At 39.9% G+C, this 15628-nt stretch overlaps 1 protein-coding gene across 13 annotated transcripts in view; it reads left to right on the top strand.

Moving 5' to 3' along the window:
* Positions 1 to 15628, top strand: part of SLC15A5 (solute carrier family 15 member 5) — a 69253-nt gene that overhangs the window by 13305 nt on the left and 40320 nt on the right. For all 13 annotated transcript variants that reach the window (XM_061638488.1, XM_061638490.1, XM_061638485.1 and 10 more), the window contains one exon: positions 13763 to 13932. In XM_061638488.1, the coding sequence (XP_061494472.1) occupies positions 13763 to 13932 (170 nt within the window). The remainder of the gene's footprint in view (positions 1 to 13762; positions 13933 to 15628) is intronic.

The following is a 15628-nucleotide window of genomic DNA, read 5'->3' on the forward strand; positions in this document are numbered from 1 at the left end:
CACCCCTCCTGAGGCTTCCGGCAACTGGTTTTCAGAAGCATGCTGCCTCTGACTAGGGTGGCAGAGCACAGCCATCATGGCTAGTAGCCATTGATAGCCCTATCTTCCATGAATTTGTCTAATCTTCTTTTAAAGCCGTCCAAGCTGGTGGCCATTACTGCATCTTGTGGGAGCAAATTCCATAGTTTAACTATGCGCTGAGTAAAGAAGTACTTCCTTTTGTCTGTCCTGAATCTTCCAACATTCAGCTACTTTGAATGTCCACGAGTTCTAGTATTATGAGAGAGGGAGAAGAACTTTTCTCTATCCACTTTCTCAATGCCATGCATAATTTTATACACTTCTATCATGTCTCCTCTGACCCGCCTTTTCTCTAAACTAAAAAGCCCCAAATGCTGCAACCTTTCCTCGTAAGGGAGTCGCTCCATCCCCTTGATCATTCTGGTTGCCCTCTTCTGAACCTTTTCCAACTCTATAATATCCTTTTTGAGATGAGGCGACCAGAACTGTACACAGTATTCCAAATGCGGCCGCACCATAGATTTATACAATGGCATTATGATATCGGCTGTTTTATTTTCAATACCTTTCCTAATTATGGCTAGCATGGAATTTGCCTTTTTCACAGCTGCCGCACACTGGGTCGACATTTTCATCGTGCTGTCCACTACAACCCCGAGGTCTCTCTCCTGGTCGGTCACCGCCAGTTCAGACCCCATGAGCGTATATGTGAAATTCAGATTTTTTGCTCCAATATGCATAATTTTACACTTGTTTATATTGAATTGCATTTGCCATTTTTCTGCCCATTCACTCAGTTTGGAGAGGTCTTTTTGGAGCTCTTCGCAATCCCTTTTTGTTTTAACAACCCTGAACAATTTAGTGTCATCAGCAAACTTGGCCACTTCACTGCTCACTCCTAATTCTAGGTCATTAATGAACAAGTTGAAAAGTACAGGTCCCAATACTCCACTTTCTACAGCCCTCCATTGGGAGAACTGTCCGTTTATTCCTACTCTCTGCTTTCTGCTTCTTAACCAATTTCTTATCCACAAGAGGACCTCTCCTCTTATTCCATGACTGCTAAGCTTCCTCAGAAGCCTTTGGTGAGGTACCTTGTCAAACGCTTTTTGAAAGTCTAAGTACACTATGTCCAGTGGATCACCTCGATCTATATGCTTGTTGACACTCTCAAAGAATTCTAATAGGTTACTGAGACAGGACTTTCCCTTGCAGAAGCCATGCTGGCTCTGCTTCAGCAAGGCTTGTTCTTCTATGTGCTTAGTTAATCTAGCTTTAATAATACTTTCTACCAGTTTTCCAGGGACAGAAGTTAAGCTAACTGGCCTGTAATTTCCGGGATCCCCTCTGGATCCCTTTTTGAAGATTGGCGTTACATTTGCCACTTTCCAGTCCTCAGGCACGGAGGAGGACCCGAGGGACAAGTTACATATTTTAGTTAGCAGATCAGCAATTTCACCTTTGAGTTCTTTGAGAACTCTCGGGTGGATGCCATCCGGGCCCGGTGATTTGTCAGTTTTTATATTGTCCATTAAGCTTAGAACTTCCTCTCTCGTTACCACTATTTGTCTCAGTTCCTCAGAATCCCTTCCTGCAAATGTTAGTTCAGGTTCAGGGATCTGCCCTATATCTTCCACTGTGAAGACAGATGCAAAGAATTCATTTAGCTTCTCTGCAATCTCCTTATCGTTCTTTAGGACACCTTTGACTCCCTTATCATCCAAGGGTCCAATTGTCTCCCTAGATGGTCTCCTGCTTTGAATGTATTTATAGAATTTTTTGTTGTTGGTTTTTATGTTCTTAGCAATGTGCTCCTCAAATTCTTTTTTAGCATCCCTTATTGTCTTCTTGCATTTCTTTTGCCAGAGTTTGTGTTCTTTTTTATTTTCTTCATTTGGACAAGACTTCCATTTTTTGAAGGAAGACTTTTTGCCTCTAAGAGCTTCCTTGACTTTGCTTGTTAACCATGCTGGCATCTTCTTGGCCCTGGCGGTACCTTTTCTGATCTGCGGTATGCACTCCAGTTGAGCTTCTAATATAGTGTTTTTAAACAACTTCCAAGCATTTTCGAGTGATGTGACCCTCTGGACTTTGTTTTTCAGCTTTCTTTTTACCAATCCCCTCATTTTTGTGAAGTTTCCTCTTTTGAAGTCAAATGTGACCGTGTTGGATTTTCTTGGCAATTGGCCAGTTACATGTATGTTTAATTGAATAGCACTGTGGTCACTGCTCCGGTATTGGCCAGTTTAAAGCTACTTAAAGTTATTCTGGCTATGCCATAATAAATTTATTAGTCTTTAAGATGTCATTTTTGATGCAACAGACCAATATGTCTACCCTTCTGGACATTTTAAAAACTGATATCTACAGTATTGTACCCCTCATCTGATAACATTGCAGTTCTAATGCATCCTGGGGGGAAATCAGAAATGAATTGATTCTCAAACTTGCGATGCAGAAAGATTTTTAGCAAGACCTGCTTGCTATGTGAAAGTGGAGGGGAAAGAGTCCATCTCATGGTGGTTTTTTCCCTACATCACAATTGATCATGTGGCCTGGTCTTCACTTGAAAGGGCCACTGTAGATTTGTACACACAAAAAAAGTAGTAGCAGTTTGCTACAAATTAAACTACTTTCTGGCAGTTTAGAGAGCAATCCTAACCCCCATCTGGGAGCAGTGTAGCTAAACGAAACTCCAGAGTCACTTGTGCCAATCAGGGTGGAAAGTGGAGGGACAGTAAAATTGTCGATCTTCACTGCGGCAGCTCCAGGCTGGTGCAGCAGAGAGACTTGGATTAGATCCGTCTCTGGTAGCTGGACCAGTTTAGTATCCACTGAATTCTTGAACAGCTCAATTCTGTCCTCTCCCTGCCCTAGAAATGCTCCACTGTGGAGTTTTGCACTGGCTACTGTTGGTGTATGTTCTGTCTGCCCATGCTTTCAGTGTGTGCAGTAGAGATCTCCATGGTGGATGCCTCAATTGTGTTTATGTGTATGTGTGTTTATCTTTGGATTAAATCCAAGCATTCTTAAATATAGCATCTTTGCAGAAGATGAAAAGATTGATTCCTTGAAGCAAATTGGTTTTCCTTGACCTACCCAAAAGGAGAGAATAAGAAAGCCAAATCTTCCTTTTCCTAAAATAAAATAATTCAATTCTGGGTTTTAATCCTTAATTAGCAGCATCATTTCGATTAAATAAGACTCCAGAGAATTAAGTCTGAAGACCAATCTGAACGATAGCTCAGGAGAATTTATTGTACTGCCGTCCTAGTAATTCAGGGTTTTCTGTTTAATCAAAGTGACACTTTCTGGTGTTGATTACAAAGGGCAAGATTAATGCATATAAAATGTATCCTTGGGGTAAATCAAGCAGGGCGTTACCTGGTGCTTTTGCTCAGCTAAGAAAGGCAGGTAATAAAAAGCTAATTTCTCTAGCAGTATATGGTATGAAGCAAGAGCACTCGGCCTTGATCTTAAATCTAGCATAATGAAGTTTTGTCTTTGGCCTCCTCATTGTAAATGTGCAATTATAGCTGATGCCTTCTTTTCACTTGATAGCTGGTCATACGGATGTGTCTAATCTAGCGATACGCTTTGAGAAGATAATTCACCGGCAAAGCAGGCCTTAACGTTGACCATTAATTCTGCGTCTAGATGGTTGACAGTCTTAATGCTCACGAAGCTAAGGGGGAAAAGAAGGCAATGAGGTATCTGTGGATCTACCCACATGCAGGCCTCTAGTCAGTCATACTTGTTGTTTGTTTATTGGATTTATATTCCACCCTTCCTCCCAAAGGAGCAAGAAAAAGAAAGACATACTAAAAAACAGTTTAAAGCATTCCAAAACACAATTGCAACTAAAACATATTCTAAAATCCAGTTAAAAACAGCCTTTTATCAGTGATCTTTGGGTTGCCAGGATCTGTCCCTTTCAGCCATCAAAAGCCTTCATCAGTTTGTGGAGGAATGGGCTTCTGGGGGCAGGGAGACTTTGAACAAGTGGCAGGTGAATATGTTGAACTGAATCCTGCATTAAACTTTTATTTAGCCTAGAAAATGTGGGTTCTACATATCTTCAGCCCAACTGGAAGGTGGGATCAAGTTTATGCCTCTTCAAATGTGTGGTGGTGGTTTGTGTTTTTTAAAAAAAGATGCATACAGTATTACATGCTGTTGGGGGAACAGGCTCCGTTCCCAGCTGGATGCCTATTCATCTGTACTCTGTCACACAGGAGGGAGGGTGGAGGCTATTTAGATGGCAGTAAGCAAACATCAAGGGGTGCAGCTTACAATGTTATTGATTTATTAGCATTTCTAAACTGCTTAATATTTGAAACTCTCCAAGCGGTTTACAATACGATGAAACCGTATTGTTAAAAAAAAGGTAAAACAGCATTATAAAGACAGGAATCAGAAATAACAGGGTCCCATCTTAATAGGTGAGAGAAAACCTGGGCAAAAAGAAGCACCTTCAGAAGACATCTGAAGCAACTAATAGATGATGCTTCATGTGTGGCGTTCATTACTTATATAATATTAAAGGCATGGGAAAGTTAAAATCTAACTGAGGAACCATTCTAATAGGACAAGTTGTCCAGAATCTCTATAATGTGTAAAGTTACCATAATCTCTCTTAAGATCAAGATTAATATAGTCAAATTTCTACAGTATATGAAACTCTGTTTGACCATCCCATATCCCATGCTTCCACGTGATTTACTATCTAAAGAAGAAGAATTCTGAGGTCTGCAACACTGCATTCAGGGAGATTAAAATTATTATCCGCTGGCAAAGGTGGGGAAGAAATTGGATCAGTTCCCATTTGAAGCCAAAATTATTAAATTCGCACTTTCCAAAGCAATATGAGAACCAAAACATAGACAGCCTTTGAAATCCACACTTCTCTGCTATGCTCTTCTCCAACCAAGCAATGTTTGTAAAACTGCATATGTTAGGAGAAAGTGTACATAAAAATGAATATATTGGTGAAAATAACATACGTACAGTAAATGCTTGATATTAGGAGAAATTGTTTGCAAAAATATGTACATTAGTCAAAACAGCATACAAAAATGTGTTTAGCAGGTGAAATTTACAATAAAATGCTGAAGATTTTTTATGATTTAAAAAAAACCCTGCAAATTGCTGCAGAAATATGTTGTTGTTATGTGCCTTCAAGTCGATTTTGACTTATGGAGACCCTATGAATGAGCGACCTTCTACTCCCTTCTGTTTTCCCCAGCATTATTGTCTTTTCAAGTGAATCATGTCTTCTCATGATGTCTCCAAAGTATGATAACCTCAGTTTCATCATTTTAGCTTCTAGTGACAGTTCTGGCTTAATTTGTTCTAACACCCAATTATTTGTCTTTTTTGCGGTCCATGGTATGCACAAAGCTCTCCTCCAACGCCACATTTCAAATGATTTTTCTCTTATCTGCTTTTTTCACTGTCCAACTTTCACATCCATACATAGAGATCGGGAATACCATGGTCTGAATGATCCTGACTTTAGTGTGCAGTGATACATCTTGGCATTTGAGGATCTTTTCTAGTTCTCTCATAGCTGCCCTCCCCAGTCCCAGCCTTCTTCTGATTCTTCACTATTGTCTCCGTTTGGGTTAATGACTGTGCCGAGGTACTGATAATCCTTGACAAGTTCAATGTCCCCATTACCAACTTTAAAGTTACATAAATCTTCTATTGTCATTACTTTAGTCTTCTTGAAATATTAGATTGGAAAAATGAGAAACGGAGAGGACCAAAACTGACAGATCCTTCCATACCTATCTGCTGGTTTTTTAGTGTTCTTGCACTTTATATCCAATTTGTGACCATTGTGTCTGTGCTTTAAAGATATGCCTATTTGTCAAATGTAAACTGCTGATGGACTTTTGGCACATGAAATACCACATTGGTAGATATGCATGCAAAAGTGCCTTGGATGCAATGGATGGTCCATTAGGTCTGCACACCCAGTGGTGTTTATGTTAGTTATGGGGCATAGTTTACATTTACATAGTTATAAAGGTTGTCATGCAAGCCTACCAAAGTCTCACTTCTTAAACCAATACAGGATCCAAAATACTGCTCTCCTTCAAAATTATGCACTTCTCTAAATGTTGTGGTGCAATTCTCCAACCAAAGAATGTATACAAAAATATGTATACAGTATCTGTGGGGGGGGGGAAATGCACACAAAAAAGCGTATATTAGTGAAAAATAATGTATAAACCTGAATTCTATTACAGAAAAATTGCTTGCAGAAATGCATATGCTAACCAAAATTGCATACAACAATGTGTACGTCAGGAGAAATGCACACTAAAACATATATGAAGGTTCATGCAGATTTTTTGTTAAAGTTGCTGACTTATTCAGAAATGGGGCAAACTGAGCTTAAGGGTAGAAAAACAAGAAACTTAGAGAAATGGAAATTGACAAATACATCCATCCATAGTCACGGATATGTAGTTGTTTCAGGTTAGCGGCTGTCTATATGCCAGCGGTGGTTTGCCTCCTGTAGCTTCTTTGAGACCTGGATTATCCTTGAGAATGGACTGTAGTTCCATTGGTTTCTCTCTTTCAATTATGGGCTGTAGGTAATATACAGGTGTTTATGTTGAAGTAGCCATACATATTCTAGCTATTGGACAGGCCCTTTAAATTTAGTAATCAGCAGTGCTGGGGTGGTATTTAAGAAAGCTTGCCTCAATTTGTTCAAGTGGTTGTCGTGAACAATGTGGCTTGGCTCCGTACAAAAAATTATTTCCTTCTTTCCTTATATTTATGTATTGCCTTTTTCATCATAGAACCCAAAGCATCATGGCATTGACCAGTCCTAGAACTGCTTAGCTTCAGCAAGGTGGTAGCCCCATGTGCGGTCAGACCATACCCTGAGACCATTCATTGTATCCACACTAAAAATGTAAGGGGATTTAGGCTGCAATCCTGTCTACACTGGAAGTAAGTCTCTGTCAACTCAGTGAGGCTTACTTCTTGAGTATAAGATTGATCAACTGAGCAGAATACTGTCTGTCGGCTTTGTTCTATAACTCCACAAGTAAAAGGGCTAGATTTTTTTTATTATTGCTGAAAGCAGACAACTCAGAAAGGGGCTTGACTTTTCTGGAGGGGTGCAGACCCTACTGTGGCTACAAGTGGCCATGCTGGCTGGGGCTGATGGGAGTTGTAGTTTAAAAAAGTAACTTTTCCAAGCTCTGGCTACAACATTGCTAAATTAAGGTTTATAAAAGCTGAAGATGGCAGGCATCATCTTAAAAAGGTTTTCTCACTTCTTTCTCTGTCTCTTTCACATATACATCATATAAAACGGAAAAAATGCTTCTTGCTTTGGATTTTTTCAACCTACATGCAAATTTTCTCAACTAAAAATCATATGATTAATGGACTTTCAATTTATTTCATTGGGTCACAGCCCTGAATTTAAAAGAAGCCCTATATGCAAAATGCCCACAAACTCTAACCCTCTTCTTCAAGAACCTTATTCATACCACCCTTCTCCCCGTGGAAAGGAACCCACTTTTTTTTCTCTTACATGAAACTTTCTGGATGTTTTTTTTAAACTGCCTTTTAAAAAGAGCTGAGTCATTTTTCCTGGAACGGAGATTCCAACCACTCTAAGCAAACCTTGGGCTTTGAATCCTATATCATTATCTTCAGGTTAATTTTTAGCTGTTGGAAGTATTGTAAAATACAAGGCTGTCCTTAAAGACAGTGGCCCTTTGCCAAGTAGGGATGGCTGAGAAATTCAATTCAGTTCTCATTTCAAGCCGAATCTATCAAATCCGCACTTTCCGAAACAATGAGTACTAAAACACAGACACCCTTTGAAATTTGCGCTTTTTTGAATTTTGCAATGCAATTTGCTGACCAATGTTTACAAAAATGCATATGTTAGGGGCAAGTGTGCATAAAAGTGAATGTGTGCATGAAAATAACATTATATAAGAAATTGCTTGCAAAAATAAGATTGCTGCAAAAATGTGGAGAACTGAATTTAAGATTGGAAAAATGAGAAAATGAAAGAAGCAAAATAGACAGATCTTTCCATCCCGAGTACCTACCATTTTCTTCCACCTGCAACATGTGGAACTGGTAAATATACAATGGCAATCAGGAAAGACAAAAGAAGATACTACTTCTCAGAACCATAATTTTAATGTGATTCATCATCCCAAGTTGTGGTGATGGCCACCAGCAGAATTTGCTATGAACTGGGGAGGGGAGGAGCTTTTTCATCTGAAGGGTCAAGTTCCCTCATGGGGAACTTTCTGGGGAGGGGCATAACTATGATGGGTGGGGCCAGAGGCACAAGTGGGCAGATCAGTGGCTGTGACTCTTAATTTGTACAGTGGGGTATAGCCTCGCCAGTTAACACACACATGCACGCACACATCTGTACAGGCCTTGTCATAGTTCAAGGAGATATTCAGTCCATGCAAAAGCACTTGAGGAGGGCATGAAGCGGGGTCAGTGATGAGTGTGACCTGGGGAGAGGGTGAGACCTATTGTGAGTCCTAAGAGCCAGACAGAGAGGCCAGGAGGGCCACATTTGGCCCCCAAGCCTGAGGTTCCCCACCCCAGCTTGAAACTATTAGGCAAATTCAGGAGGGGCAGGCCTACTATTAACTACCATTCATGAATAGTGATGCTGCTGAAATTTGCATTTTGTCCATTTGGAGGCCACATTGCATATGTTCAAAAATGACTGGATGTGTTCCAAGCCTGGGTCTTTCTCTACTGAACTGAAGAAGTCTCACAATTCAACCAAAGATTATGAGTTAATTTGTGGCTTGTGTGCAGGCACCTCTGCATGACTAAGCCTCCTCTGTGTGCCCTCTCCAGGGGAGGTACAGAGGGTGGTGACATGAGAACCAGGCCTTCTTAGTGATGGCTCCCCATTTGTGGAATACTCTCCCCACGGAGGCATGCCTGGCGCTATCACTATCTGTTTTTAGGCGCCAGGTAAAAATATTTTTCATTCGCCCAGGCCTTTAGAGCTTAACCCCCTTCTTGATTTAATCAGGTGGGGATGAGTTGGATCTTGTTTTTATGTATTTTGTGGGAATTTTAGAATTTGGCCCAACAGGCCGTTTTCCCACTGCCCCACTCCATACATCAGGTGTGAGGTAAGTAGAGATGCAGCTAGCTCAGCTGCTCACACCACTTATCTCTGCAGAAAGCAGGACTGAACTCTCTGCTTTCCAGCTGACGAGCAGGGGAGTTCAGTCCTACTTGGCTCAGGGGACATAATAGGTGCAAGAAGTTCTTAAGTTGCACATTTTAATACACATGTGCAAAAATCAAATGTAGTTGTGGGATCTTGGAGGGGAAAACAGCAGACATTTAAACAAAATTATTACTGTGGGTTTCGGTAAACAGAGAGATCACTGTGATTTCTAACAGGGTGTGATTTCCCATCCCTACTCATGAGGGCCTGCACATGTACCAGAGGCAATGTACCAGTTGCTGGAGAGCAAATGCAGAAGACTGTTGCCTTCCTATCTGGCTCGAGGGCTTCCCAAGAAGCATCTGGCTGGCCAGTGTGGATAAGCCTCTGAGCTCATCCAGTAGAGTTCTTCTTCTGACATCACATCCCATGGTGCACTGCACAGTATTTCTGTGAGAGGGGGTGCATTTCAGTATTTTGCATTTTGTGAGTGGAGGATGGGGAAGTAGTAGGGTTGCCATATTGCCTGGTTAGCCAGGTTTAGTCCCGCTTAGTCCATTAGGTGGCCCGGATTTTCAGCTTTCATTTTTTTAAAAAGCTAGTCTCTAGCCCTTGTGGATCCAGAGATAGAAAGCAAAACGTGGAGGCAGTTTTCTGCCCATTTTGCCCAGAACTCCAATGCAAAGTATTTAGAGTTTTCACCATAGAGATGACCAGGGCTTTACAGCGATGCTAGTTTCCATCCATAAAGTCCATTAGCCTACATCACTTCCTTGCTTTTTCTTTTAGAGCTTTGGCGGGCCCACATGCTGCCTGTGAGTAATTTTTTGTTGTTACCGCAGCCGCCCTTTGCTTGGTCAGATTGCTATGGTGAGTCCAGGGGATGGTATTTCTTGCGCATGAGCCGAGTTGTGCTGCTGGCCCTTGGCGGGGGAAGACTGGCTGCTCCTGAGTCCCAGGCCATGTTCAGCCCAAAGGGATCAATGTAAGAGCATACTTTAGTCATAGAGGAGGTCCTGCTGATCTCTTGTCTAGTCTACAAAATCAAGTCCAAAATCCTACCACAATTTCTGTAAAAATTTAAAACCTTTTCTCTTGAGTATCTCCAATGTCACGCCAATGTTCTACATAGACTTTGAGTCGTAGTTTATAATAACATTCTCCTGTGTAGCACACTGCTACGAACTGTATTGATCACATATTATAGCCATTCTGCCCCTGTGTTATCCTATTGGTTTTTTTAAACGGAGCTAAAAAGATGAGAAGTAAATATTAAATGTAGAGGGACAAAATATATCTTTTTGGAGAAACAGAATAAATGTGTTGATTACTGTACTAGAATATATGATCGGATTGTCTCTTTAGATGTACTTTTAAATGTACTTTAGATGTGCTTTTTGAGACTAGTAAACTTGTATCATTTACAGTGATATCCAATACATGTCTACTCAAGTAAGCTCCATTGGGTTCAATGTGATTTACTCCAAGGTAAGTGTGTATTGGATTGCAACCTTAATTATTTTTTATGTTTGTTAGATTTTCTATGTATATTTTTTAAAAGAGAGAGAGAGATGTGGAGTAATTCAAATAGATTTTGTTCATTTTCTTTCACTACCTTATACTGAGGATATGATCAGAATTTCCCATAGCCCAGGAATATATTGTAATGTTCCCAGTTAAAGCTATTCTGCATGCCTCATTTAGCATAGATGTTCAGTGTAAAGTTTCACAAGTCAGTGAGAGATATTTCATGTATTTTACAGTCTTCTGTACAGACCAACATCACGGTATTGCGATACAGAATTAGTAAGCTACAACAGATGTTAAGGAACTATAAGGAACAAAATCAGCAGGGAAATATTATTTACAAAGTTGGACCAGTAGCACAATGGTTTTAGATCAAGAAATTATCTTATGGTATTTCTAAAATTATTATCTGAATTTTGTCTTGTTTTTAACAGTGGAAGGGCAGGCTATAAATCCTCTTAATAAATAAATATTCCATAGTATTGGAAACTAAAGTCTAGGCATTTAAGGCTAACATAAGTTTTTTTTTAAAAAAAAAGATTCCTCATATCCTCCCCCAGTTTTTGGTGGTAATTACTAAGCACCTAAACAAAACAACTGGACAATGCAACCATTAATATACTTAATTTACATAATTGCATAATATGCAAATTAGCCTGTCTGGATTTATGGAAGATGGTAACCCTAGGAAGTAGTCACAGAGGGCCTGCTGTTTTTGTTCAGTTGTTGCTTTTTGGCAGCAGGCCTGTGTTTTGTTTTTATAATGTCTTATTCTATCCTAAATCACTGCTGTTGATAAACTAAGCGTGCTTCTTCTAAGCATGCAATCTATCCCTTCCACCTCCTAGTTCATTGTGGCAAACTTAAATAAAGCCACACATCTCAATATAAACTCTCACGGCTTCTTTACAGAGAGAGAGAGAGAGACATATCGTGTGTTAAAGGGAACTGAAATGGACTTAAGTAAATAGTGTTGAAATTCTCAGGGCTTTCGAGGGCGACCTTTGTGGATGAGAAACTCAAGTTTCCTGGCACTCTGGACATTTTGCTTCCACCCTTGACAGTCGCCAGAGAGTTCAGTAGCACTAAAATCACTCAAATTGTATGTCATTGTCCCCCTCCTCTGGCTGCTATCTGTATTTCACCAGGCTCCCTGCACAGATCTCCTGTTCTGCTCCATCTCGTCCACTGTCATTCTCTGCTCTAACAAGATGACGGATTATTTTGTTTAGAGCTGAAGCCAACCTGGGGATTCTTGTGCTCTCTCTGGGGCTCTAACTTGCAAAGGTTCTGCCCTGACCTTTGGATTCCTTAAATAACTCTTGATCTCAAATTACTGGTGTGTTTTTTTAAAGTTAGAATTATGGCTGTCAATCTGATTGAAGAAATCTTAGTTAATTCTATGAATTTTAATTGACTGATTAAGAGATGAAAGCTGCATAAACTTCCATATGACTAAAATGATAGTTCTGAAGCAGGAGAAGCATACTTCCTTTGTAACTGCGTGATGACACAGGAAGTATCACCTGAAGAGGCATTGAGTTGTAATTAAGGATGGGAAGAACTGTCAATGTCAGTTCTCTGAGGTTCTCATTTTTCTAATCTTAAATTCAGTTCACATTTTTGCAGCAATTTGTGATATTTTTTTTAATTCCTCATGAAAATTCTTCAGCATTTTAGTGAGGATTTTTTCTAATAAATGCATTTTTGTAGTGAGTTTTGACTAAATGTAAACATTTATGCAAACCATTTCCCATCATATAATGCATTTTGCATGTTATTTTCACTCCTATATTCATTTTTATGCACGCCTTCCCTTAATATATGCATGCTTTGTAAATGTATTGTTTGGTTGGCGAACTGCATCACAAAAGTTCAAATGTCAAAGGATGGCTGCGTTTCGGTTCTCATATTGTCTTGGAAAGAGGAAAGTTGATAAATCTGGCTTGAAATGCAAACTGAATAAAAAATGTTGCCTATCCCTAGTTTATTTATTTATTGTATTTATATACCGCCTCATAGCCGAAGCTGTCTGGGCGGTTTACAACAAAAACTAGTTGTAGCCAATGTAGCGCTAAGTAACTTGTTTTAGTACTGCAAAGATTTATGGTTGCACAACAGAACTTTCCCCCCTCTCTCCTCCCCTTGCACACCCCCTAAATCTGTTCTGGGGTTTTCCCTAACCCTCCAGAACAAATTTGGAGAGGGTGCAGCAGGTGGGACGGAGGGTTTCTACATTTTGTGGGAGTTTCCCCCTTTTCAGTGCACATGTATCCCATATGATTGACTGCCAGAATAGTTTAGAGTGATGAAGAATGCCAGATAGTAGGGGACTGTTGGCTCTGTTGTTGAATCCTAAATGAGTGGAATCCTTTTTGTTTTGTAGTGAGTGTCATAGGTTTATAGTTGTTAATATTGTAAAAGATACTGCAATGGATTGGATACTGCAGTGGATTATGCTGTTTTTTTTTTTATTGTACTGTCTTATGATTTGGTGGTGGCCCTTGGCTAAGCAATAAATGTTTGATTTCAATGCACATGATATTATTTTCTTTAACCCTTTTGTCACTCTTTTGCCAAACCATTTTGTTTACTGATTGCAAAAGGAGAGGACACATGAAAACAGCCAACTGGCAAAGGGTGATACATGTCCCAAGATACACTTGTTTTTAAAATGCACATGCACAAAAAATATTATTATTATTATTAGGTGGTGCACAGCGTGTCTGTGAAGAACACTTACTATTTGAATTCTATGCTGTTCAAACTGTGATACAATAAAATGCAATATATAAGAAATAAAAGAAGCAATAAAAATACTATTAAAAATCATGCAGCATCTAGTACGACACATTACAATTGTTACAACAGGCCAAAAAACCCCCATTAAGTGGTCTGCCAAGATCCTCAGCACATTTCAAGTAGTCCATGATGTTTGGGAAGCACTGTTCTAATGAATCATTGCTTTCTTCCTATCTCTCAAAAAATCACTATTGTTGGCATTTTTTTCCCCTGTAGGTTTTACTGGCTGGAGAATTTAAGTTCTGCCATCGTCTTGGTTGTCATTTCATACATCCAACAGTCGGTGGCCAAAAACCTTGGCTTTCTTATTCCCTTTGTGTCTGTCCTGATGGCTCTGATCACCATTTACATGGCACGCGGTGAACTGATTTACCAGCCACCAAAAAGTAAGCAACTAAATGATGTTAGGAATCCTGTGTGTGTGTGTTAAAAAAAATCCAGGATTGTGGGCGGGGAGGAGAGAAGCATCCTAGTGTTGATGAAATCTTTGGTTCAGGCTTCTGTGAACTCTCAAACTGACTAGGCCGCAGTTTTTAGCAAGATAGCAAGATTATTAATAGGACTGCTGGAAATGCTTCTGCAAGGCTTTAAAGAGGAAGTGGGAGAAACTGCTGTGCTTGCCAAGATGCATTTAGGAAATGGGGTATAGGTATTTAGGGAAATGGCTATTTTGTGGGAAAGGAACAAACAAGTTGGAATTGCTGATGCCAGTGTTATTCCTATATGTATATTTTCTTTGTTTAACCATGTAACAATTGTGTAATCAATTTACGTCATTATAAGGGTATATAAGTCATTTCGTGGGGCTTTACACTGAGGCTTTGTCTGAGTGTGGTTTCCCAAGCAATTGCTTGTATTCAATAAAAGATACTAATTACAGTGCCAATCCTGAGTCTTGAGAATATTGATTAGGGCCTCCCAGGATCGAACCTGGCAGGTATAGGCCAAATTTGGCTCCTGCGACACTAGCTTTAAAAATTGCAGTCTTAAATCTCTTTAATTTGTACCCCAGGGTGCCAAAAAGCATATCATCTAGTGTGATATTATTACTGGAGTATGCACTGAAGTCTGACTGAATGGGAGAGTCCAGGAGGCTCTTACTGTTGGGTGGGCACTGAGGATTGCCATTATCTTAAGGTGGCCATGTTTACATTCCTTGATTTGAAGAGCTACCTGGTCCAAGTCCAGGTCGTAGATAAAGAACTCTAAGAAAGGAGAGCAGAAGGGACAGCCTTGAAGTTGCCCATTGTGACACTGGACTTTATTTGTTTGAATTAAAAATGTATTTGGCTTTAAAGTAAAAAGTGCTGGGCCTGTTTGGAATTGTAGCACAGTAAACTGACAGTTAACTTGCTTGTGTGTTAATTTGCTGACAGTTAATTTACTTGTGTGTGTGTTAAAAGAAATGCTAATTTGCTGACTTGCATTATCATTGTTTGTTTAAAGCTGCGTTTGCAAAAAATAAGGTCTCAGGCTTTTGTTGCAATGTCCAGCTGTACTGTAGAAAAGTATCAAAATTTGTTGCAGATACAAGGTCAAAATGAGCAAAACAAGTGTGAAAAACAAGTTCCAAATATGGATCAGGAAGAGAGGGGACGTTACCAGAAGGAGATGGGCAGGGATTAAAGTGATGTAGTTAAGATGATAATGATGCATGAATAATTAGTAAAACAAAGTTGATAAAAGACTTGACTGTGCCTAGTTGAGTCAGAACTAGCTTGCTACTTCTCCATGTGCACGTGTTAGCAATAAAGATACTCCTCCATCTTTGTTTCGTCGTTTCTGAGACTCTATTGGGTGAGTATCTGGGAGCGGACCCCAGCCACTAGGACCCCAAAAAGGGGCTAGGGCGATTTGTTTGTAACACATCACTAGTTAGCCCCTGAACTGCAGACTGAACAGGCACACAGGCCACCTGGTCACAGTCTCTTCTGCACCAGGGTGAGATGTATTGCATTTCTTTTTGAAATGTAATAATTGCATCTATAAACATAAACTAGCATATGCCACTTTTATACCTTCTTTTTTTTGAGGGGGGATCACTTTTTCTGGAAATGAGTAAGTGGCTCTCCTGCTTTAGCT

Source organism: Rhineura floridana, chromosome 8, assembly GCF_030035675.1.
Source record: "Rhineura floridana isolate rRhiFlo1 chromosome 8, rRhiFlo1.hap2, whole genome shotgun sequence".
NCBI classification, from domain to species: domain Eukaryota; kingdom Metazoa; phylum Chordata; class Lepidosauria; order Squamata; family Rhineuridae; genus Rhineura; species Rhineura floridana.